This window comes from Dipodomys merriami, unplaced genomic scaffold, assembly GCF_024711535.1.
Source record: "Dipodomys merriami isolate MVZ:Mamm:240054 unplaced genomic scaffold, mDipMer1.0.p SCAF_10, whole genome shotgun sequence".
In the NCBI taxonomy this organism is placed as follows: domain Eukaryota; kingdom Metazoa; phylum Chordata; class Mammalia; order Rodentia; family Heteromyidae; genus Dipodomys; species Dipodomys merriami.
The window spans coordinates 27623949-27650303 of NW_027202271.1; the positions used below are offsets into that span (position 1 = coordinate 27623949).

General features: G+C 37.7%; 1 protein-coding gene across 15 annotated transcripts in view; it reads right to left on the bottom strand.

The window, feature by feature from the left end:
* The window catches only part of Grip1 (glutamate receptor interacting protein 1), a 620737-nt gene that overhangs the window by 98207 nt on the left and 496175 nt on the right, over positions 1–26355 (bottom strand). For all 15 annotated transcript variants that reach the window (XM_069988240.1, XM_069988259.1, XM_069988213.1 and 12 more), the window contains 3 exons: positions 21351–21434; positions 18517–18592; positions 12461–12606 (listed from right to left, as the gene is read on the bottom strand). In XM_069988240.1, coding sequence (XP_069844341.1) covers positions 12461–12606; positions 18517–18592; positions 21351–21434 — 306 coding nt within the window. The remainder of the gene's footprint in view (positions 1–12460; positions 12607–18516; positions 18593–21350; positions 21435–26355) is intronic.

Here is a 26355-nt window from a genome sequence, read left to right on the forward strand (position 1 = left end):
TGGGTAGTTGCCCAAAACATACTTTTAAATATTTAAAGCATCTATATTTGTAACTGCCCTCCTTGGGTGTTTTAACCTTTTACCAGGGGGGCATTTAATACTAAAAAATGAACCAACACTGGGCAAATGTACATCTAAATATATGACTAGATTTTAAAAAAGGAACACAATTTGATCACAGTATTTGAAAACAACCAAAATCTGAACAACAAGCAAGAAAAAGAGCATACCCAGACCATTAACAGAGCAAAAGCACTTAAGAGAGCCTCCTCAGCTTGGATTGCTGTGACCACTAGAGAGAAATAAAAACCTGAAGCCCAGCATCTTGAATCTAGAAGGTTCTCATTAAATAAGCACTTATTAGTTACAAAATAAATAAATTTACCAATTATAAAAGTTGTCCTATAGCTTTTAGGAATAGCAGATAAGTTAATGTCAGGCCAAAAGAAGTCAAAGTAGACTCAAATGATGAGTGAATACTTAAAGCTTGCTACTTAATATGTCCCGTATCTGTCTGGTGAGTTACATTCATTCATTATGTTCATTTCATTCTCTTGCTTGCCTCTGGGATTGAGGTAGACATGCTAGACATGCTAAATATGGTGTAGGTGATTCCAAATTACAGTGAGAGATTTTCATGACTGCTTTGGGTTGCAGGTTTGGTCAGCTGGAAGTGGTATATGATTAGAAAGGTTTAAATATGGTTTGGTAAGATTCTAGAGGTCTTCCTGAATTTACAGTGATTCTATAGTAAATAATTCTGTTTGGTAAGATTCTAGAGGTCTTCTTGCATTTACAGCGATTCGACAGTAAATAATTCTGATATTTTATCATTGCAGTATGTTAACAACTTTGTAGATCACCATTTCCAGAGGGCCTAGATACTTTTCAGAAGTGTGTTTGACTATCATATTTTCCCCTGTATGGAGAACTAGGTCATCTTTAGTTGTCTGTTGTTTTAGATAGAAAGCAGACTGGAAAGTGGAAACGTTCCTAAATTAGTACACAACTAGCTCCTTGGGGAACATGCAAACCTATCAAACCCAAGTACACATGGTTTAGTTTGTATATTTTCCACCCCAACAGCTCATGTGTTGAAACCTTGGAGCCACTGTAGTAACATGAAGGATGTGGAAAGTAACGGAACCTTTAAGAAGAGGGCTTGATGGGTGGGCCTTGGGGTATTGAGAGTGATCCTGAGGCAACACTGGTCTTCTGAGGTGAGTTCTTGTGAGATCTAGGGATTGGGCTGTGGCTCAGTGGTAGAGACTTTCCTAATACATGTGAGGTCCTGTATTTGATTCCAAATGCTGCCATTAACTAGATAAATACTTTAAAACTTTGGAATGTGACCCTGATCCCTGAATCTGGTAAAGGGATCACTTGCTCCCACATTTACTCCTGATACAATGTCAAGAGGGGTTTTAAGCCCTGCCCCTCTCCACCACCAGGGGTCAAACCTAATAGAGTTGACTGACTTTGGACTTACAGATTCTAATACTAAATTTTTTTCTCTAACAAGGAGCCCAACTCAGGTATAATATAATAGTAACAAAATAGACTAATACAACATACAATGTTGCACATGTCCACAGAGGTAAGGAAGGTAAAGAGCAAGAATTAAGAGACTGTTCTGTGTTAAAGTCATCATTACAGAACTGTTTTAATGATAATGATAGTAAATGTGGGCCCAGCTATAGGGTACTTGTGTTCCTCTTTCTGAGCTACCTATTCCTTTCCTCTCTTCTGAGGCAAGCTGGATTCGAATACTTGTGATTCACTATGAAATCTGGGCCACAGATAATAGTGTTTTTGAATCTGTAAGGATGTCTCTGGGTATAGTTGAGATAAGAGTTGTAAAAAAAACAGAGTAGGAGGATTCCAGGAAAATTATGCCTCACCCTCACAGTCTGAGTGGCTTTACCATACTTTGAATCAATAAAAAATGCCTGAATGATTAAGCACCAGTAGATAATTAATGCATTGTCTCACTTTCTTCCCTCTTACTCAGAACTTTCTTAGGCATTTAGTCTTAAATATTTGATGGTCTGGGTGTTTTTGTGGAAGAGTGGGGGGGGATGTGCTCAAAAATGCGTGTAGGCTTAAAACTATTAGAGTTGAAATGATAAGATTCCATTTTTTAAAAAATCTTCTGCAAGAGTTTTGAAGGGATATTAGCTGGATCTTAATTAGGAAATAAAAGTTCTCTTCTCTGCCTTGAAAACTTTCACCTATACTTAAAACATGCATTATTTCATGCATCGCTCATCCTCTGAGTGACCAATATCATCTCTGTAAAATCTGGGTAGGTGTCACACTAGTTTAACACTAAATAATTCATGCAACCCTGGATATTTAACTTAACCTCTTTAAGATATTTTATTTCATCTGGAAAATAAAACAACAGAAAGTGAGGCACTGGTGGCTCATACCTACAATCTCAGCTACTCAGGAGGCTGAAATCTGAGGATCCAGATTCAAAGCCAGCATGAGCAAGAAAGTCTGTGAGACTCTTATCCCCAGTTAACTACCAGAAAACCAGAAGTGGTGCTGTGGCTCAAAGTGGTAGAGTGATAGCCTTGAGTGAAAAAGCACAGGGACAACACCTAGGCCCTGAGTTCAAGCCCCATGACCACCACCACCAACAACAACAAAAATCCCCAAACAATGGTAAATAATATATGTGTGTCAAAGTGCTATTGTGACAAATCTTAGCTCATAAAATGTGTAAGGTGCCTGGCACAAGAGTAGGCAGATGCCAACCGCATAAATATAAGGGTTAGTTCTCTCCTCTTCAGTTACTATCAGGACATGTTGATGACATCTATGACATTAAATCAGTTTTCTAATTGGTATGAAAAATTACTTATTTTCATGGCCAGAGAAAACTACAGAAAAGGCTATTAAAGCAAAAACTTAAATTACATATGTTTATGCCCCAAGAACTTTCAGTTAGTGTTTTCTTCTAGGTGAGATGCAGTCTGGTTATTCCCAAGGGAAAGTTAGAGCAGACAGGGGAGAGGAGAGAGAAAAGGTGGGAAAGGAAGGAGAGGGGAAAGGAGGAGGGAGCTGGACAGCCAGAATATCATTAATTACATCTTCCTGTGTCATTCTACTCACTTAGCTTTAAGTGTTGTGAATGATTTTAATATTATCCTATCTGAACTTTTAGATTATCTATACTGCTGCTGTGTTGATCATCTATGATCAACAAAGCCATATTGTGGGTAAGGTATTCAGAAAGCATGTAGATGGGGAATGCTGGAACTATGCAAATCACTAAATTATGTTTTACATTTTCCAAGGTGGCATATTTAATACTTCTTCCACATGAACTCTTTAGCTTGATTGACCCATCTAAAGCCTACCTTAGTTCCCCCGTAGGCCTTCCCTGTTGTGAGAATTATTCTGGGAAGGCCTCCAACCCTTCACTGGGTCTTTGTTTGGATAGTAAGGCTCATAATGCAGAATGTCCTGTTCAGCAAAAAACTGGCTTAATAAGGGACTCAAGAGAATTGAGGACTTATCTCTGCAAAATATAAACATCTAAGAGTCACCATAGCAGCTGTCTTACTGTGAGGTGTCTCAGATGCAAGCTGCAGCAAAACTTCAAGGAAGCCAGAGGGAACAGCGATAAATTAGATGGACCAATACATGCAGCCAAAGACTACAGGAATTTTAAATGAAGTGCTGAAGTGCTACTTCAGTACCAGAATGAATTCCTGTGACTTAATGATAACTCTTCCATTTTATTCTCTGAATAATGGAGATAGATTTTTTTGTTTTAAATACCTTCTTGAGAGCCACAAACTTAGATGTGCTAAAATGAAATCTAGAAATGTAAAGTATATTCTGCTTGTCCAATTGTCTGATACTTATCAGAAGCCACACCTACAAGTGTCTATGTACAAAGAATCTCCCTCTTCCGTGGCTCATATAGCTTTCAACTCTGACTGTGCATTGAGTAGAGATGATGTGATAGATTTTTTCACTTCTAGTTAGCAGGAAAAGCTGGCATTGAAGAGAGGCAAGGATCCTCAGGCGATCTACAGGACTCTAAGCTTCACAAGGTTAAGTAACGGTTTCTATGGCAAAGACTCCTATTTGCAAACTTTGTTAAAATAAAGGTCTTCTAAAATAGTATTGCTGGACACAGTGATACAGGCCACCTCCTAATCTAATCCCAGGATTTACTAGTCTTCAAGGGACTGGAGCAAAGTGAAATTGTGACTTGTGGACCAGTCAACTCTCTTTTACAGAATCTCCCACAGTCTTTCAGAGACTGAGCCTTGACGCCAACATTTGCTGTGAAATTTTGAGTTAGGGCATTTCTAAATGACTGGAAGTTGCTAATGGAGGCTTGGGTGAGAAACCAACTGTTAGGTAGGCTGAGGTGTCGATGAAAACCCTCTGATGGAGCATTCTGAAAGCCAGGCAGACTGTGCTATCCACAGCTGAAGGAAACATTTCTTTAAGAGAAAGAAAGGAAATGGCAGGGAAGGGAGGGAGAAGGAAAGGAAGAACAAGACAGAGTAGATGTGAATATTCAAAGATGAATACAAATGGCTTACTTAAGCCTTTATTGCATCTCCTACTTTTGTCTTTGGAGATCTCAAGGGAAGAATAAATATTGCCTCTCAATTTAGATAAAACACAGGAGACAAACTGCTTTTATGCTGTCGGCATTATTCTTTCAACAAATATTTAATGTGCACCTTACAGTTTAGAGAAGAAGGCCAGTAGATTAGAGCTCCAATAAATTAGTATTCTAAGTGTGATTATTACTGTGAAAGAAAACTAAGAGCTCCCTGGGGACACATAAGTTAGGTAGGGTCTCTGGGAAGTTAGTATTTTTCCCCCTCTAGGAAGTGGTATTTAGCTTCTGACCTCAACACAAATATACGAAACAAAAGTAAAGAATGTGTATTTCCATATGTATGGGCTTTAGAGAATCAAGTCTTAGGCAGAGGGCTAAGAACTCAGTTTCAGGTCTGTTTCTATCATTCTAATTGAGGATATAAGTGTGTGTCATGTCCTCCAGGATGAGGGCAGGAGGCTGTGGTGGGCATTATAATATGCAATCGCACTCTTCTTACTGATTCATCAGGGGTGCCTGGTAGCCATCTTTAATGTTAAAGCCATAGTGACAAAAGGTAGCAGAGCTTATTCCTCAGATACCATTACGTTTTAATGTTCACTAGCCTATCAGAATGAATCCTAAAATATATGCTAGGCATTAAAGTAAATGGTTCTGGGCAAAGATCGCTAAACTCTGTGAGGAAAGAAGAAAGGAATCTTGAAGTCTTCTGTATTTTTGGAAGTTGTATCTTATTACAAACTACAAGATATATAGACAGCGGTGATTTTTTTCCCCATAGAAAGATTGTTTGAAGCTCATTTTACAAACAGGAGTATGAAATACATATAATGCCATAAAAAAGGCAATCTTGATTAGTTCTTTGGTGTCAGTCTATAAAAGTTGCCCCTAAACTGATCAGTGGGAATCCTTGTAACTGCTCCTCTCAAAATGAAAAGCCATTCTAAGTCTAATAAAGACATGCCAATGACCGCAAAGAAACACCAAGAGAGACTGTCCCCAACGCAGTTGTCAGCTTTTCATCTTATTAAAATAGGCTAAAGTTAAAGGGCTAATTTGCCCCTGAAAGAACACATTTTATTTTAGAAGCATCATCTACAGTCTGAAAATGAGGAAATCTTTAACCAAATTTCCATTAATTTATTAAATGTCTCAGAATGCCAATCTTTGCAGATAATAGCTTCACAGCAGCATGCTGGCCTTCACGCTGGCCACAGGAACACTGGGAAATAATCTTTGGGAAATTTGTAACTGTCAGCAGCATGGCTAGGTTTGATGTGATTAGCAAAGACCTGATTAAGTTTCCTTTTTAGACAGTGGCTTAGCTGTATACATTTCCAAATTGGTTTATATTATAGTCAAATGTTATGTTAAAATATATCACTTTATATTATAGTCAAATGTTATATTAAAATAGTTTTATTTATAGCATTATTTTCTTCAAGGTTTATGATGAATACATCAATGATTAAAAAAAGAGTGTGACGACAAGTTATCCATCTTTAAACTCAAAGACAAAATGAGTAGATCTGAAAGGATCTCTGAGATGATGAAGTATTGGTCATCATGTGTCACAAGTGTGGAGTAGTGGTCCAAAAGATTTGTCAGAATTTTCTGATTCTATCACAAAGAATACTACTTAAACTATAATCCACTGGGCTTTTAAGACAATTTAGGTATAGAATTATTGGTCTAAGGAGACAAATACTACTAGAATAGGTATATACCTATTCTAGTAGTATTTGTCTCCTTAGTACCTATTATAGTACTAAGCTTCTAGAATGAACTTCTGGTTGATAGGATGCAGTGTTATTTTGCTTATGCATTTATTTTTGTTTATTCTGTTAATGTATTTCATTTTCAGAATTTACCAGAGAAGGCCTCTAAAGTTGAATTCCTTATGGTCTAGTAGCTAGATCAAAAGGCTAGTGATACTCTAGCTACTAGACAGTGTAAGTGATCACAACGATCTTGTCCACTGAGCTTCCTACAACCTTCCAAATCCTTCCTCAACAAGTGCTTCAGATGGCCACTATCAGTTAATCAGAAATGAAATAGAACTAGAAAATTATCAACTTTCCCTATTCTAGATGAATCACATACATAGTATATACAGTTTTGAGACACTGTATCACCTTTTTTTGTCTAATAATTCAGCGAGATAAAAGATATACCTGAGAGCTTATTTTGTGCCAGGTACCTTGCTAGGTGCTGGAATTAGTCTGGTTTACCATCTATAAGGATTTGTGTGGCTGGGTACTAGTGAGTCACACTTATAATCAGGAAGTAGAGATAGGAAATACGTTTTGAAGCCAACCCAGACAAAAAATCTTGAGATCTCATGTTAACTGAAAAAGCTAGGTGTGGTGGCAAGCATCAGTTATCCTATTTACAGTGAAAAACTACTTTTTACCTAAAAAAATATTTTAAGACTCCATCTCAAAAATAACTGGAGGAGGTTCAGTTCATGTCATAGAGTTTCTGTCAAGTGTAATACCATGAGTTCAAACCTCAATACCACCAGTACTTCTAGCTGCTGATATTTCTTATCTACTATACTCTTATATCTTCTTGGTTTTAGTAGGGAGCCCTTATGGTAGGCAGAGTTTCTGAATTCACACCCTACTATTTTACACCCTTTCCCCAGATGCCATGAAAGTATTGATATATCATTCCTATGATTGAATTCTATCCTGGCACAGTTGATCTAAAAGAAGAGAGATTATGTGATGGGCCTAATATATTCAGGTAAGTCTTTAAATGTAGAGAATTTTCTGCAGCTAGTGGTAGAGAAGGAAGAGGGTAGTAGAGAAAAGCAGAGAAATATAAAGCATGGGAAGGACTCGGGACTTCTTTCCTGGTGTGGAGAGGAAAAGGGTATGTGAGTAGGAAAATGGGTGATCTCCAGGCAGAGATGGGCTGAAATCAGTAAGGAAATGGGAGGCCTGAGAACTTCTACTCTGAGGAACTTCATTCTGCCAACAACCTGATCCCAATCAGTGAATGCAGCTAGGCCTCACCTGGTAAAGGGTTTCATAATGGCATTCCCATAATTGTTGATTATATTCTTTGATTGTGTGTGTGTGTGTGTGTGTGTGTGTGTGTGTGTGTGTGTGTATGTGCATGTGTGTGCGTGTGTGTGCACCCCTGTACTGGGGCCTTGAGCTCTTAGTTTTCTCTGCTCAAGGCTGGCACTCTACTGCTTGAGACACAACTCCATTTCTGCCTTTTTGCGGGTTAATTGGAGATAAGAGTCTCATGCACTTTCCTTGCCTGGGCTGGCTTTAAACTGAGATCCTTAGATCTCAGCCTCCACTGGTCTTGTTCTCTGGCCATTTTTATATAAAAAAACTGCTTCCATTTGAAAATTATAGACTTGTGCAGGCAACTCTGGACTCTTGTTTATGATATCTTTTGTGAAGAAGAGGAAGCTATGCTGGTAGTCTACAAGAAAAATCCAGCTTTCAGTTTATTTAATATCATTTATAAGAAATCAATTTTGGAGAAATCTAGTGCAGTGTTTCAGCTACTTGAGAAGGAGAGATTAGGAAGATCAAAGTTCGAGGCCAGCCTAAACAAAAAGTTAGCAAGACTCCACCTAAATTAATATGCTGAAAATGGTGGAGAGTGTGATTCTAGCTTGTGGGACACCATAGGTAGAAAGATTGCAGAGTCCAAGGCAGACTCTACAAAAACTCAAGACTCTACCTCAGAAATAACTCAGTAAAAAAGGTCTGGAGCGGGGCTGGGAAGGTGGCTCAGTGGTAGAGCGCTTGCCTTGCATGCATGAGGCCCTGGGTTCGATTCCCCAGCACCACATAAGCAAAAAGAAAAAAGCCGATAGTGGCGCTGTGGCTCAAGTGGTAGAGCGCTAGCCTTGAGCTGAAGAGCTGAGAGACAGTGCCCAGGCCTAGAGTTCAGGCCCCACAACCAGACCCCCCCCCCCCAAAAAAAGAAAGGTCTGGAGCCAGATGCCTGGGGCTCATGCCCGTAATCCTACTCAGGAGGCTGAGATCTGAGGATCATGGTTTGAAGGCAGCCCCAGCAGGGAAGACTGTGACTCATATATTCAATAAACTACTCAGAAAAAGTTGGAAGTGGAGTGGAGCTGTGACTCCAGTGGTGGAGTGTAAGCTTTGAGCACAGTGAGGCTCAGGGACTGCACTCTGGTCCTGAGTTCAAGGCAAAAAAGAGCTGGAAGTGTGGATCAAGTGGTAGAGCACGTGCCTGACAAATGGGAAGCCCTGAGTTCAAACTTCAGTAGTGCCAAAATAAAAATATAGTACAAGACACTATGTTGAAAACGAACTTTACAACCTCGGTGGGGGGCAGGGGTAGTTGTGGAGGTGGGGAGGAAGGGATGGTAGGGGGAAAACAAAGGAGGAGGCAACAATGCTCAATAGGAAATGTACTCATTACCTTGCTCACGTAACTGTAACCCCTCTGTACAGCATTTTTACAATAAAAAAGTACAAAAAATAAAAATATAACCAAACAAACAGGTTAATTTGCTCCTGGGACTAGTGAATGAAAATTCACTGGCATAAATTGCACATATTGATCTTGATATTATAAATGTAAAATGGAAAACCCAGATAATAACTAGCTGTGATGTGATAATGAAAATATCTATTTTTTAATTATAGAAGGACTTATTATCTCTTGAAGACTCACAACTTTCAGATCCATCCTGAATAAACAATTTCTTAATATCCTTGAAAATTAGAAAATTGAGGGAAAGGGTAGTATTGGGAAGGATAGGGGAGAATCTAAAAGAGTGACATTGATCTTGTTGACTGGCAACTCCTTTGTACAAATACTTAAAGATAATAAAATCTATTTTAAAAAATAATTTCTTGAAAATGACAATTTTGTGTTTGCTCAGGATTGAATGCCTAGTGTAAGGAATATATATATCTATATACATATTTATATGTATATAGATATATATATATATATCATTTGGCAGAGATGTAGTACCATAGAGTCTGTGTAAAGAAAAGTTCAATTTTTTCCTCAGTATTCTAGTTGTGCATGCTTGAATAATCCAAGTTAATGTAAGGAAAGGTTTGAAGATGAGCAGAAAAATGATAGTTAAAGGGAAAGCTAGAGACTTTTAGGTTTCAGAAAAGCACTGTAGGTAGATTAAGCAATGTTATGATTTACCATTTTATGATGCTACTCTGCAGTATAGGATGAAACTATATCAATCATGGAATAACTTCACTTTGAATCTACAGTATAAACATTGATGTTTTGATACTTTCTACACAAACCTACTTGAAGATGATTGGCTACAAAGACAGCTAATCTATGAGCAAATAAATTGATTACTTATTATGAAGTGACTCCTTTGTGTGTCTGAAGGCTCCATGCGAAGTGTTTTGGAAATAAGCAAATAAAGATGAGTTGGCTAGTACCCCCATAGGGTCTGTGGTACCTGGTGTTACACTAGAAGCATACACAGATAATTAAAGCAAAGGAAAATGTATTCTCAAAAGGCCAAAAAAAATCACTGCAGGCTGCTCTTTCTGTTTTAAAAGGAAAACCAGAGACACTGAGTAATCCAAATACATTAGGAACAATGAGGAGGTGGATTGGAATGGGGCCCATGCTCTATTTGAAAGATTTGGCATGGTATACTAGACATTGGGGCACAACCGTGCCCAACATTTTAGTTATCTTCTCATCTTTATTATCAGCTACAACAATTTGTTGGTTGTGTTTCAAATCTATTAGGATCATGGTAGATATTCTTCCTTATTAAGAAAATTCATTTAGATTATACTACAGTGAGTCTTATTTTATCCAGCTATCAAGAAGATTGACTGCTTTCTAGGGTTTTTTCAAAGGAAGAATATTTTAGAATAAACAACTATTAGAGAATTGTGACTTTTTTTAATTATAGGGAAAGTTAAAAGTCAGTTCAAATTTGGTACATTTTCTACACCTTGACTCTCTAATATTGACCCAACACTGATGTTCAGAAAAATATTCTTGAAATAATTGCGTATTACTCCATCAAAGACTCAAGTATTGACCTGGATATCCACTTCTGAAACATAATTCAGAACCATTGTCAAAATTGCCTAAGGAAATTAATCTATTTGCTTTTTAGAAAATAAGACAACCAGAACTCTGCATGTGCTTTATAGTGATGATCACACTTGAGTGTTAATTGGTTTGGTAATATTCTTGTCTACTACCTTTCTTATTGATTGCAATCCTCCTAGAGTAAGGCTGTTTTGTTTTCTGTACCTCTGTATTCCTAGTGTGTGTTACTTAGCTCAATAAATGTTTTACACTGAAAAGCTACACCTGTCAACAATCTGTTTGATTTTTTAATTTTAATGATCCACTTGTCTCATCAATTTCACTATATTTTTGTTGTACAATCCCATGTTCCCTTTGTAATTCCTTTTTAAAATAGGCTTTGGGATGGACACTGGTGACTCATGCTGTAATCCTAGCAATGTGAGAGGCTAAAATATAGATGGTGGTTTTAGACAAATCTAGGCAGAAAAGTTCTTAGTGGCTCAAGCCTCTCATCCCAGCATTGACAGGAAGAATAAAATAGCAGAGGTGGTCCAGGCAGAGAGTGAGATCCTATCTCAAAAATGACCAGTGCATTTAAAAAGGGTTGAAGGAGCCAGACACCAGTAGCTCACACTTGTAATTCTGGCTACTTGGGAGGCTGACATCTGAGTATCATGGTTTGAAGCCAGCTTGGGCAGGAAAGCTTCTGAGAGTCTTATCTCCAATTAATTACAGGAAAGGCTTAATTACAGGAAAGGCTAGGAGTAGCACTGTGGCTCAAAGTGTTAAGAGTGCTAGTGTTGAGCAAAAAGGAACTCAGGCACAGCACCCATGCCCAGAGTTTGAGCTCCAGGACCTGCAAAAAAGAAAAAAGGGGTGGGGCAGTGAAGGTATGGCTTAGTGGTAGAGCCCCTATCTAGCAAGCAAAAGGTCTTGAGTTCACACTTCAGTACTGCAAAAAAAAGGGTAAATTAAATGGGCATTGGTAGTCTCCATTTGAGATGCCAAGGAAAGTTATATGTTCCAAATCAACAGTGGAAAATGAGTAGAGTTCAAAACAGAACCAAATCATCTACTGAAATTAATTCAAATGCCACATAAGTACAGAAAGAAAAGAAAGTAGGGAAGAAGGAAAAAGAAAAAGTAAGCAAAGGGAATATTCATCTGGGAACTTTTCATATTAATCTGATATCATACCACCTGTCATGCCATCTTAAATTTCAAATTTCAAGCAACTCGGGAAACCAAGAGAACATCTTTCCATTGTATTCTACTTATAGGAATAGATTTACTATTAAAGCCAATTTTTAAAGAAAGAATACTGCATGTGTTTTGATTTTAATCAGTGGTGTTACATATTTCCTTTCCTTCCTTAAGTTTGATGTTGAAATAAATGTTGGTTTCTGTTAATTCTATGAAGCTGGCTTTATTCTGTGAAGATACAAGATGGAAAGAAATATCCCACTGCTGCAGTCTTTAGGTAGTAAAAGAAGAACTCATAATCCTCAAGTTAGTAATGCTATTTCTGTGTTCTAGTGGAGAAAGGTATTTAACTGCCAAATGATGATCCATAGAGAAATGTGATTGCTTGGTGAGACACAGACAGAACACGACATCATGATGGAACCTACTGACTTGAGCCTCTTACACCACCAAAAAGTATCATTCCTTTTGTTCCTAAACTCAAACAAGGTAAGGTGATATAGCATGGGTGGAATTCTGTGTGCTACAGGAAGCAGAAAAACACATGCTTAATCCATGCTGGTTCATTAGGCCAGTGACAGGACCTAGCATGGAAGAGGTCACGCTCTTCAGACTCTGACATACCCATCACGGAGACATCATATTCTATCAGCAGCGTTGCTTCTTGTCCACATTGTTTAAGAATACTCATGGCTTCAGCATGTGTGGTTCCAAGAAGTCGAATTCCATCCACACTGAGCAGTCTATCACCAGGTTTGATAGTTCCTTCCCTAGAGAGAGAATAGAGGAATAGCCTTTATTAATTTAGTACCACGAGGCATAGTATCCATAGTTACTTAGCCAAAGGCATTCTTTCACACACACTAGACAGTCCTTCCTTTTGCCTATCTATTTTTGTATATATTTTTTATTGTAAAGATACTGTAAAGAGGAGGGGTTACAGTTACATTCGTAAGGCAAACACTAGACAATCCTTCCTTTTGCCTATCTTCTTTTTGTATATATATTTTTATTGTAAAGATACTGCACAGAGGGGTTACAGTTACATGAGTAAGGCCCTTTGCCTGTCTTTTAGGTGACAGCAAGAGTGTAAAGAGGTAACCCTGAACAGTAAGTTGCAGCAATGCAAAAATTAGTAATGAGAAAATAACCGCACATTAGCAAATAGCCTAACTACCCACAGTCAACTCTTGGAGCACAAAAGCAAGAAAGGTTCATTTTCCCTTTTCTAAGTTTTCTGCCTTTGAGTCTAAAATTGATTTATGGGGCCCAGGAAAAAGAAAGCATTCACCTGCTTCTCTCCAAATCCAGGTGAGCAGAAAAGCCTTCTAACTTCACCCAATTTATTACCAGTGAACCCAAGTGGAAAGGGAAGGCTGGGAGAATTTTCCTAGTCTGTAAATTTCCCTACTGATTTATAAAGCCATTTGGGGATCATTAAATTGATTCAGTCTCACATTCCTTGGAAGAAGTAGGCAAACCCTGCTGTGATATAGAATCTCAAGGCATTGAGAGTTGATGACTCAGGTCATTAGTGATAGGATGGAGACAGAGCCAGAGTGTTGTCCAGAATATACCCTCCCCACTTCATGTAGGGGATGAAAAAACAATCAAATGCCAGATTTACACACTTAGAATTGGGGGGAAATACAAATGATCTTAAACAAAAAAATTAAAACATCTTTCATGTAGCTGACTGTAACTGTTTTATCTTCAATGCACACAGTTCCATATGTTCTCAGTTCATTTGAGAAAATACAATGCTCATGAATTTTAGACTGTTTCTGGAATTCCTGCTAACCCTAACCCTAAGTGTGACTAAGAAATGGATATGCCAACGGACAAGGGTCTCATATCTAAAATATACTTGGAACTCAAAAAATTAAACCCCCCAAAAACAAATCCTCAAAGAAACAACTGCCCAATAAATAAGTGGGCGAAAGACTTAAAGAGAAACTTCTCTGAAGAAGAAAGAAGGATGGCCAATAGACACATGAAAAAATGTTCAACATCCCTAGCCATAAAAGAAATGCAAATCAAAACAACATTGAGATATCACCTCACTCCAGTTAGAACGGCAAAAATCAAGAACTCTAACAACAACAGATGCTGGAGGGGATGTGGACAGAAAGGAACTTTACTTCATTGTTGGTGGGAATGTAAACTTGTTCAACCACTTTGGAAAGCAGTATGGAGGTTCCTCAAAAGACTTCACATAGAACTCCCCTATGACCCAGCAATCCCACTTTTGGGCATTTACCCAAATGTTTACAAACAAGACCACACTAAAGCTACCAGCACAACAATGTTTATTGCAGCATTATTTACCATAGCTAAGATATGGAACCAACCCAGATGCCCCTCAGTAGATGAATGGATCAAGAAAATGTGGTATATATACACAATGGAATTCTATGCCTCCATCAGAAAGAATGACATTGCCCCATTTGTTAGGAAATGGAAAGGTTTGGAAAAAATTATATTAAGTGAAGTAAGCCAGGCCCAAAGAAGCATAGGTCCCATGGTTTCCCTTATTTGCAATATCTAGTATATGTATGAGTCAAGCGGAAAAGGTCAGATAATGTGATGTCAGGAAAATGAACCCTTAGATGTGTATTTTAATGTTTTTTTCTTTCATGCATGTGTTTCTAATGCATTTATAAGATTATCTCTTTGTTGCTTTGTATGTCCCTCCCCCACAGTATAACCCCTGCTTTCACTATATTTGATGTCAGTATAACTTGTGGAGGAGATGGGGAAAAACCAGTTGTTTAAGGATACAGGTGGACCTGTTGCAACAATGAGAAGTACAAGTTGTCATGTCCAAAATGAGCTTTACAACGTCGGTGGGAGGGGGGGGGAAGGAGAAGGATTGGGATGGGGGGTAGGGGGGGGTTGGGAAGGGATATGAAGGGTAAACAAAGGAGGAGGCTGCAATGCTTGGTAAGAAATGTACGCATTATCCTGCCCATGTAATTGTAACTCCTCTGTACAGTATGTTCACAAATAAAATAAAATTAAATTAAAAAAAAAGAAATGGATATGCTTTTATTTTCACCAGATAGGATAATTCCTAGAGAAGCATGGATAGGGAAAAGGCAATGTTTTCTGTGTTACCCTTTCCAAAGTAAATGTATGTGATATGGGTGAGAAATCAGTGTCTTTTTATTCTCATATGTTATATGAAATCTTATCCCTTGCAAAAGCGAGCTATCAGTGAGGTTTGGAAGAAAATACACATAGAATTGAATTCTATAGATCTTCTACCAACAACTGGCAGTGACTAACATCCTGGGCCTCTGCTTTGTCATCTGTGAGACCGTTAGTCAAATAAGGCACAATTTCTCGCCTGTGGTACACGCTTAATATTAGTGTTACTACATCTAGTTTTATAAATACTTTATTATCTTTAAGAAAGTTGACAAAGGAGTTGCCATTTAAAAGCAGTTTATAGCTATATACAATGTATCTTGATCAATGTCACCCCTTTCAACATTGTCATCCCTCTACCTACCCCCTTCACTTACTCTTCTTAATTTTATAGGACATATATGGGATTTTTGTCTGCATTTCCTGTCCCCCTTCTCCTCTTCTTTTTTTTTTTTAATTGTATTTTATTTTATTTGAGAACATACTGTACAGAGGGGTTACAATTACATGGGCAGGGTAATGCGTACATTTCTTACCAAGCATTGCAGCCTCCTCCTTTGTTTACCCTTCACTTCCCTTCCCCGCCTCCCCCCTCCCCCCACCCAATTATACCCCCCTCCCCCCCCACACCGACATTGTAAAGCTGGTTTTGACATGACATTTTGTACTTCTCATTGTTGCAACAGGTCCACCTGAATCCTTAAACGACTTGTTTGTCCCCATCTCCTCCACATGTTATACTGACATCAGATATAGTGAAAGCGGGGGTTACACTGTGGGGGAGGGACATACAAAGCAACAAAGAAATAATCTTATAAATGCGTTAGAAACACATGCATGAAAGAAACGAAAACATTAAAATACATATTTAAGGGTTCATTTTCCTAACATCACATTATCTGACCTTTTCCGCTTGACTCATACCTATACTAGATATTGCAAATAAGGGAAACCATGGGACCTATGCTTCTTTGGGCCTGGCTTACTTCACTTAATATAATTTTTTCCAAACCTTTCCATTTCCTAACAAATGGGGAAATGTCATTCTTTCTGATGGAGGCATAGAATTCCATTGTGTATATATACCACATTTTCTTGATCCATTCATCTACTGAGGGGCATCTGGGTTGGTTCCATATCTTAGCTATGGTAAATAATGCTGCAATAAACATAGTTGTGCTGGTAGCTTTAGTGTGGTCTTGTTTGTAAACATTTTTCTCCTCTTCTTTTATCTGCACCTTTTCCCTTGACCCCACCACACCCCTATATCTAGCTTTAAAAACAAATATATATATATAGGTTCGAGGAAGACACAGAAGCAATTAGTACATTTTTGTCTTACTCTTCAACAATGTCTACTGGCTGGAGCTGTGTTTTTCAATCAATATGGAGTTGGCTTTTGTTGTGGAAAAATAACATGAAAGAAACTAAATTAGGGCTGGGAAGTTGGCTCAGCGGTAGAGTGCTTGCCTCGCATGTATGAGGCCCTGGGTTCGATTCCTCAGCACCACATAAGCAGAAAAAAGTTGGAAATGGCGCTGTGGCTCAAGTGGTAAAGCGCTAGCCTTGAGCTGAAGAGCTGAGGGACAGCGCCCAGGCCCAGAATTCAGCCCACACGACCGGATAAAAAAAAAAAAAAAGAAACTAAATCACCTCTTACACATATAACTCAATCCAATAAAGCAGAAGCCTGTGCTTCAAAGTGCAGAAGCCTGTGCTTCAAATATCCACATTCTCAAGGAAGGGAAATGTAAGGGATAAAACTCTAGAGACTGACAACCCTCCTTCCATTTGTCTAAAAGTCACCCTGGGTCACTTCCATTCTGACATTCAGAATCATCATCAAGGGGAGAAACTAATACTGACAAGCTTGCTGATCACAGAAACGATCACCCACTCTCAGCCTCCCAAGACTGAGAAGTTAGCCGGTGAGAGATGAATTCCAGGGCCTGCCTTGAAAGAGCTAGCTGCTTCCATAAGCACCTCCTATGTGACAGAAACACCATATTGTCTTCCCCTTTGATAAAAATGAGCCAACCTGATAGCTTTAGTATGGTCTTGTTTGTGATCATTTGGGTAAATGCCCAAAAGTGGGATTGCTGGGTCATAGGGGAGCTCTATGTGGAGTCTTTTGAGGAACCTCTATACTACTTTCCAAAGTGGGTGAACAAGTTTACACTCCCACCAACAATGCAGTAAGGTTCCCTTCTGTCCACATCCCCTCCAGCATGTGTTGTTATTAGAGTTCTTGATTATAGCCATTCTAACTGGGGTGAGGTGGTATCTCAATGTTGTTTTAATTTGCATTTCTTTTATGGCTGGAGGGGTTGAGCATTTCTTCATGTGTCTATTGGCCATCCTTCTTTCCTCTTCAGAGAAGTTTCTCTTTAAGTCTTTAGCCCACTTATTTATTGGGCAGTTGTTTCTTTGAGGATTTGTTGTTGGGGGATTTAATTTTTTGAGTTCCAGGTATATTTTAGATATGAGACCCTTGTCCATTGTATGGCTAGTGAAGATCTTCTCCCAATCCATGATCTATTGATCTTGCTAGCTATGTCCTTTGCCATGCAGAAGCTTTACCATACCTAAGATATGGAACCAACCCAGATACCCCTAAGTAGATGAATGGATCAAGAAAATGTGGTACATATACACAATGGAATTCTATGCCTCCATCAGAAAGAATGACATTGCCCCATTTGTTAGGAAATGGAAAGACTTGGAAAAAAGTATACTAAGTGAAGTAAGCTAGCCCTAAAGAAACATAGGTCCCATGGTTTCCCTTATTTGCAATAACTAGTATATGTCTGAGAAAAGCAGAAAAGGTCAGATAAGTTGACGTTAGGTGAAATGAACCCCAAGGTAAGTATTCAAATGTTTTTCTTTCATGTGATTGTTTTTAACATATTTATAAGATGATATCTTTGTTGCTTTGTATGTCCCTCCCCCACGGTATAACCCCTGCTCTCATTATATTTGATGTTGGTATAATCTGTGGAAGGGAAGGGTAAAGACAAATCGTTTAAATAGGGATACAGGTGGACCCACTGCAACAATGAGATGTACAAGTCGTTTTGTCGAAAAATGAACTTTACAACTTTGGTGGTGGGGGTGAGCGTGGGTGGGAGTTGGGAAGGGATGGGAAGGGGAAACAAAGGAGGAGGCAACAATGCTTGATAAGAAATGTACTCATTATCTTGCCCATGTAATTGTAACCCCTCTGTACGGTATTTTCACAATAAAAGAAAAAAAATGAGCCAACCTGAAAGGGAGTTAGGATTGTATACACAGACAATGGAAGAGCTCAGAACCAAGTTACTCACGAAAGATAAAGTATAACAAATGTAGAATCTGGCAGCAAATCTTATTTTTCTGTGATTCCACAGCCCAAACTCTTCTGACTTTTCACATGCTAATGTATTTACCTAATACCTCTCTTTCGGTATAACATTTATGAATCAATTTCTACATCAAACTCTCAAGTTCTATTTAATCTGTTTTGGCTAGTGATACAGCATGATGAAGCTCACCTGTCAGCAGGCCCTCCAGGACGAACACACGTTATCACAACTGGACGAGATTTATTTCGATCATCATGGGCTCCCCCTAGCAAAGAAAAGGCATACAGCTTTAAAAATATGCTTTTTATTGTTGCCATTAAAAACATTCACTTCCAAACCACCAGCTTAGAGACTGTAATGCATGTGTTGATGTGTGGGAAGAAACATGTAAAAATTTCCTTCTGGCATGATAGCCTTCAAGGTTGTATTCAATTTGTAAGGTTCTATTTTTGAAGTGGTCACTTCTCAAGAAATATATGGCTGTCATAAGGTGATGTAAAACATGCACAACTCATACAGCAAAATATCTACTAATTACAAGCTCTATTCCAATAAGAAGAGTTAACAGTCATCAACAAAGTGCAAGCATATATACCCTGTGTTGATCAACCTAGCCTATAACTAGGTCTACAATCTGACATAAAGTAAAAGTTAAAATTAAAAAAAAATTAAGTTGCTGAAGCAGTTTCTATTAAAAGGGGAGAATTCAAAAATATTGGGGCAAGGTTGGCAGACATATCAAGTCAATTGCAATGGGTTCTTAAATTTTGGACAAAGAAAATCATTCCTCAGGAATTTTCAAACGTCTACATGTTTGAAGATAGAAGGTGATTTACTGTAAATTCTCTTTTTTGATACAGAATGTCTTCACACAACTCATCCAGTCTGTGCTATCCTAGCTTTTGCTTGAAATACACAGGGCTGGTCTTAAATTTGGTTCATATAAATTTGTCAAAACTCAATTGGTCCTTTGTTCACGAATTAAGTACTACCCATATACCCATATATATTCTAGGCTCTTGGGTATTTTGAGATTTAAAATTTCTACACTGTGAAATGAACATACTGGTAATATTATGTCATCAATTGTCTTGAGGTATTCATGAAACTCAATTGCTTCTATTTTTATCTTAATGATAAATGACTACTGGCTTAGCTTTTCTGTTAGCAATTTGGTGTTATTGATTAACCTTACAGTGACTAAAGATAAATATGTGCATTAGCAGTACTTTTTGCTGCATTTTCAATGACTAGGCTTGTATGTCTGTGATGCAAAAGCACTTCTTCACATTTATATTGCAATAACAGGTTTGTGTAGACCACTTTCAATCTGAATTCTTTGCACATTAACTTTGATCAGGTTTAGCTCATTATTTTACACATACAGTTGGGCATGTTTTTGGTCAATGATCTTGAGGTCTATTGTTCCTATTAAAATAGGCTTTGGTGAGAAAAACATAACCATCACTGGTCAAAACTTCATGAGATCCTAGTTCATCATCCTCTTTATGACTCTATGATCTTGTCTTATGACTTCAGAGTACTTCAGAGTAATAAAGAGTTGACAGACTGACTTGCTAAATGATTGATCCAGATTAGAACAACATTTAAAATCAGTCACTTAAAAGAAGTTGGTATGTCTTTCTTCCTTTTTTTGGTATTTCTTTTCTTTTAGATTTTCATGCATGTGCACTAATTAAGACATGTAATGTTAATTAATGCTTTTAGTTTTGTGCAAGTGGACACATTTCTTTTAATCTTCCATGTATGTAATACTTATTAAGATGTATAATCTTAATTAAATTCTTTTTTTAGTTTTGACAGTACTGGTATTTGATACCAGGACTTCACTCTTGTTATGCAGGTGTTCTAACACTGAAGCACATCGCAATCCTTTTGTATACATGATTTACTTTTTAGAGAAGGTATCAATTTATCAATGTACATTCCTGGACCCTGATCATCCTACTTTAGGCTTCCCACTGTATCTAGGATTATAGGTGTATCCTTTCACACCCAGCCTTCTTCCATTGAGATGGAGTCTCACAAACTTTTCTTTGTTTAGGTTAGCATAGAACCACATTTTTCTCAATCCCAGCTTCCCCTATAGCTTGAGATGGAAGGCATACACCATTGCATTCAGGTATTGATTAACAAGAGGCTTACAACTTTCCTGCCCAGGCTGGCCTTGAACTGCAACCATCTAGATCTCAACCTCCCAAGTACCTAGGATTATAGGCATGAACACTGGTACCTGGCTTAATTAGCATTTTAATAATAATTTTTGATAGAATTTTGACTTTGGTGAAATACAGAGTAAAAACAGCAACTGAGAAATGTGTAATGTTAAAAATGTTCTGGTATTTATATAATTCTGAATTAAACCTCATTTTCATACTAGGAATCAAGAGTTGTTAATGTAAGAAAAATCTTTCAGGGATGAAATTGCTAGTAAGAAAAACAAAACAATAAAAAGTAGAATCATTGCTCAGACTTAATGTTTTTACAGGCAAGTTAGAGTCACTAGGAATCTTTATTATCAATGCCATTCTGTAATAAAATGAGTTAAGCTGATGTACACAAGAACCCAAAGGATTAGATTATCTTCAGCTCAATTTTAGAATGCTAAATTAATTTCAAGAGAAATTAATTTAAGCAGTTGGTTAATCCTCGTATTACACCAAATCAAGCCATACTCATCAGCATTTTTGATCTGGTGATATAGTGAAAAGGGAAATGCAAAGGACAAGCTTAAGGAGTGATAAACCATGAATTGACAAGGCTGGCAGTGGCTGCTGACCCTGCATTTATGGCTTGAATGAAGCTGATTATTTGGATTCCACGTGGATTCCTACTTGTTTGATTTATTCAAAGAAAATTAGATGTAAATACCAAAGGCTAACTTCACACAATGGAATCATCAGTTTTTTTGAGGATGAATTTCTTATTCTCTCAATACTAGCATTTCTGTGACAAATTCTCCAAGAGCATTTTATGGTTCATATTCAGTAACCACAACGTACCTCGTATTACAAAACCAAAGGTATTGCCTTCTTTATGTAATGTGACCTCCACTGTTCGGAAAATAACACTTGATCCTTGTACAGCTGAATATGGAGAAAAGAGAGGGGGATATAAATGTTAAGTTACAATAAATGTCTTTTTTTTCATGTGGCATAAAATACTACAAGTACTCTTGCATATGATTTCTCTTGACAAATGAGGAAGCAATAATTTGAATTCAATGGAAGATGGTAACATCTACCATTTGTTAGAAGAAGTTCATTGTAATGACATACAAATACACTATCAGTGACTCATGTAGATCCAGGTGGAACTCACGTCATAGCTAGTTCCTTATCTTATATGTAGACAGTTTTTAGACAGAGGGTGAAGACAATCTTCAGCAAGTGTATTTGTTTCCTTTGTGAAATACAAAAGTGATATGATCATGAAATAATTTCTACATTTATTTTTTTTCTTCTGTATCTGGTAGAGGAAGAAAAGTGTTATGCTCAGCTCGAGATTCATAGATTAGGGTGATGAAATAGATGCTCTAACAAATACATAGCTATTGAATGCCCAAATGACTTGTAGACTTGTAGAGCAAAAGAAATCCTAAGTACATCCAAAATATTAGTATTAAGAAAATAAACATTTACTTAATTTTACTTGGTATCTCCATGCTATGTTGTTTTCCTGTTTATTGTTCTCATTTCACAAAAAGAAACTGCATTGCTAAGTTGCAATATCTAATTATGTGATACACATGCACGAGATTGTAAGTTATATGAAGACACAGTCACTGAAATATTCTGTAAAATTGCTTTTGTAAAACCAGTGATGAAATCAGATTGAATAACATATTATGGCTGCATTTAAAATGCAATTTCCACAAATTAATATTTTATCATCATGAGTAGGTTTTTGTTTGTACAGACAAAAATCTTGTGTGATATGCAGTAGATAGTTTTAGATCCTTTCCTTTAAATCTGTACCATAATATCTAATGCCATATTCATGATCACTAACACATGTTTACATTGTTCCTTATTCCTAAAGACCATATTACATATAACTACCAACAAGAAATAAGTGGTCTGTGACTTACAATATTCTACTACAATTTTCAACTTTATGACAGTGTGCAAGCACTCCCCTATAACACTTGGTCTTCACTTTCACCATAATATTCAATAAATGACATGAGATATTCAACACATTATTATAAAACAGGCTTATGTTATATGGTTTTTGCCTAACTGAAGGCTAGTGTAACTATCCTGAGCATGTTTAAGGTCAGCTTGGTTAAGGTCTGGTGTTTGACAGGTTAACAGCATTTCAACTTATTAATTAATGATGGGTTTATTGAAATGTAACCTGATTGAAGCAAGGAACATTGGTATATAGACAGAAACTAAAGGCATTAGATGAAAGAAACAAAATCCTACTTTTCCTGCCATGAACAGAAAATAGCTGATAGCATAAGCACTGATTAAAATTTTTCTTTTGTGCTGGTAATGGGGTTTGAACTCAGCCTTGGCACTGTTTTTTAGCTTTTTTTACTTGAGGCTGGTGCTCTACAATTTGAGCCATAGCTTGACTTCTGGCTTTTTGCTGGTTAATTGGAGATAATTGTCTCAGAAACTTTTCTGGCCTGGGCTTGCTTTGAAATATATTCCTCAGATTTCAGCCTTCTGAGTAGCTAGGATTACAGGCAGCAGCCAATTGTGTCCAGCTTGAAAATTATTTCCAATTATCAAAAAGTCTGAATCCTTAAAGGAGTATTATAGAAATGAGTAAGAAATACATATATTTAAATCCCCCCAAAACAGTCTGAGGTATAAGTTAGGATGCACACTGTCAGATCAAGATATAAAGTACAATAAGAACTTGGATCTGCTGAAAAGCAGCATAAGCCTACAGCTGAACAAATGTTTTGCTATACTGTTGATTTAATCAAATGTCATATTCTTGTTATCAGGGGAATTTCAGTTTATTCTAATCAACTAGGAATAGAACATACAAACAGCTGAGAGAGTTGAGGTATAGTTTTAATTAAACGAAAAAACAATATTAGCTTTATACCAATGTTTTCTTACTGTCCATGACCCAAGAACAGGATGCTTTCATTTTATTGGTAACAGAGGAAAGCAAAGGGTATGGCAAGAAATAACTGATGAGCATCTACTGTGTGCCCAGAACTCTGCAAAATGGCTTGCAAATATTATTTTATTTAACCGTTAAATCATCTTTCAATTATATACCACCAAATTCTAATTCTGAGCCACCTGTCCTTGTTGGCTAGATGTCTGTACTGGGAATGCAAAGCACTGTATTTTAAATTTTGTTTTAGCTAAATCTTGCTGACCACAAAATCTTACAGTCAAAGCTAAAAATCTCTATAAAGACTTTGGGGATTATCTACGGCTTTAAATTACTTACACTATGGCTTTCCATCATTTAAAACGATACATGTTAAGTATTGACTACCTTTTACTATAATAAATGAAGTAGATTTGTTCACTGTAGTTTTAATTTGTATGACTAACTCTTGGTGATAAAGCCAGGTGCATGTTACCGATTACCTCACACATATGCAAGCTGAGGAATCAAAGGGCTAGATACTAACCATTTCACAATGCCAAACTTCAGTATTTACATGTTCTGTTGTTCCTTGTTTCTGTATGTGAATGCACATGTGCTGCTACAAAATCACGATGCCCTCTTCTCTCACCCTCTCATCCTTCACCTCCATAGGCAGGTAGGAATGCTGCACTTTACCACCACATTATGCCACCCTTTCCTGCCTGACTTGCTTTTTTCCATGGTGAGGTTAAGTGATATAAGGAGAAACTTGACAGGTGCTCAGTGTGTCTTTTTTTCCTCAACAGGGAGAGCGTTTCTGAGCACCAGTGCCCCTAGAGATTCAATCCCAGAATGAATTTCATGGGGGAAAACTTGACTCTCTTTTTCTTCACCATCACCACCTCTATTTACGATCCTCACCTAACATCTGTCTGTCTGGGTTAGAGCTGAGAAGAGGGCTTTCCAGTGCCATGTGTTAGCACATTTATTTGATCTAAAGCTAGCTTTCTCCAGCGGGTGGTTAACAGTGAAGAGTGCTTTTGCTAATCAGATTATGTGGCAGACCTCTTTAATTAAATAAGGTAAATCTGTAGCTTCAAGGTTTATATAGAAACAGGATTTAAATAAACATGTCAGAAATTAGGTTCTTTCCAACCAGGAAGTTTAGGAGCCAGGTGAAAATGGATCAGATTATTTAATATTTCAAAATTCTGTAGGGGTTACGTGACCACAAAATTGGAAGATACTGCTCCTGACCAATTTGTATGCATAAATCCCTAAGGTACCACTTTGGGCACAGTCTCTCTCTAGATACAAGCTCAAATCATCACACAGTTTCCAGGTTAAGAACGATAAAACTAATGTAGACCAGTAATTTCCCTTTTTATAAGGAAACTGAGTCTCAGGGAAGATAAGCAGATTGCCCAAGGTCAAACTTCAAAAATTTTTTTCTCTATCAGATCTCACATACACATATCCTTATTTCAGTTCTTTCTGAACTCTGGGGATGGCTGGACCTCAAATTGCTATGATCTAGAGAGGAGTTACAGTTTTGACCTTGGGCAGCTTATCTTTCAACATGCAGTTCTGGTCTCAGGGTCTCAGTTGTGGGGGGCTGTTTGTTCTAGCAGTTGGAGCCAAGTGAGGGCCCGTGAATCTTTTCAACTTCCCTGAACTCAAGTATCTATTAATTTCATCAAACATAATAAAAACAGACAGGGAATATCATTGGAGAATGGATTTCTTCTGTCTGATTTCTACCAGGGAGACCTACACGTGGGTGTTTAAATGTATGTTTCCCTTTTTTCTACTAGCTTTATTGCCTGAGAGAATAAAGCTGATATAATCACCAAGTCATGATGGGCTTTTACTCATAAACATTACTCTTACCCACCTGACCTCTTTAACGCTACTAATACTATGTTGATTTAGGATATGGTTTTCTTTTGGAAAGCTAACATGCCCTTCAGGGTAATAGCCTCTGATCTATATTACATTTGGTTTCCCAAATGATTATTCTAGAAATGTCTATCCACTGAATGCAGTTCCCCCCCCCCAGCTTCTAGCTGACATCTGTATTCTTTTTTTATTTCTTTAATTTTATTGTCAAGGTAATGTACAGAGGGGTTACAGTTACATAAGTAAGGCAGTGAGTACATTTCTTTTGGAACTTGTTACCCCCTCCACCATTTTTTCTCATATTTCCCTTCCCCACAACCCCCTCCCCAAAGTTGTACGGATCATTTCCAACATATTGTCTTGTGAGTATCACTGTTGCACTGGTTACTTCTTTGTCCTTTGTCTCACCATTTTGTTGTTCCCCTTCCCTTCCCTAATTCAGATAAACATATATGCAAATACCCAAGGTACCAAAATCAGGTACAGTGACAACAGGGGATAAACCATAGGGGAAAAATACAAAAGAAAAACGAAATCATGTTTTGAGTCTCTGAGGACTCCTGATAGCACAGTTGATGCTATCCTTGATCCTTGTCACAGTGGTTTTTGCTTTCTTCATTGGCCCCATCTCCATCTATGGTCTCTCTGTTTTTCCCGTTGTTTGCCAGAAACTCCAATCTGTGGTTTAATGTGTGCATTACGCTGTATCATCTCGCCTTCCGAATGCACCTGTGTGTCGAATAATCCCTTCCTACTGGATTGTCACTATTTCCTTGAGTCTTCCCTCGGCTCGCATCTGGGAGTCACAGGTGATACTGGGCAAATCTCCACGGTGGGCTTCATGCTAAGATCTACTAGCAAGGGGCTGTGTTTTACTGATATTTACATATCCAGCAAAGTGCAAATGGGTAATTAGGGAACACTGGCTCAGATATCCGGTTAACTCCTTAGCAAGGGAGATTGTGATTTTGAAGCAAACCGACCTTTCTAAGGTTCAAGAAAGCACAGTAATTTCAGCATAGTAGCAGTAGTATAGTATAG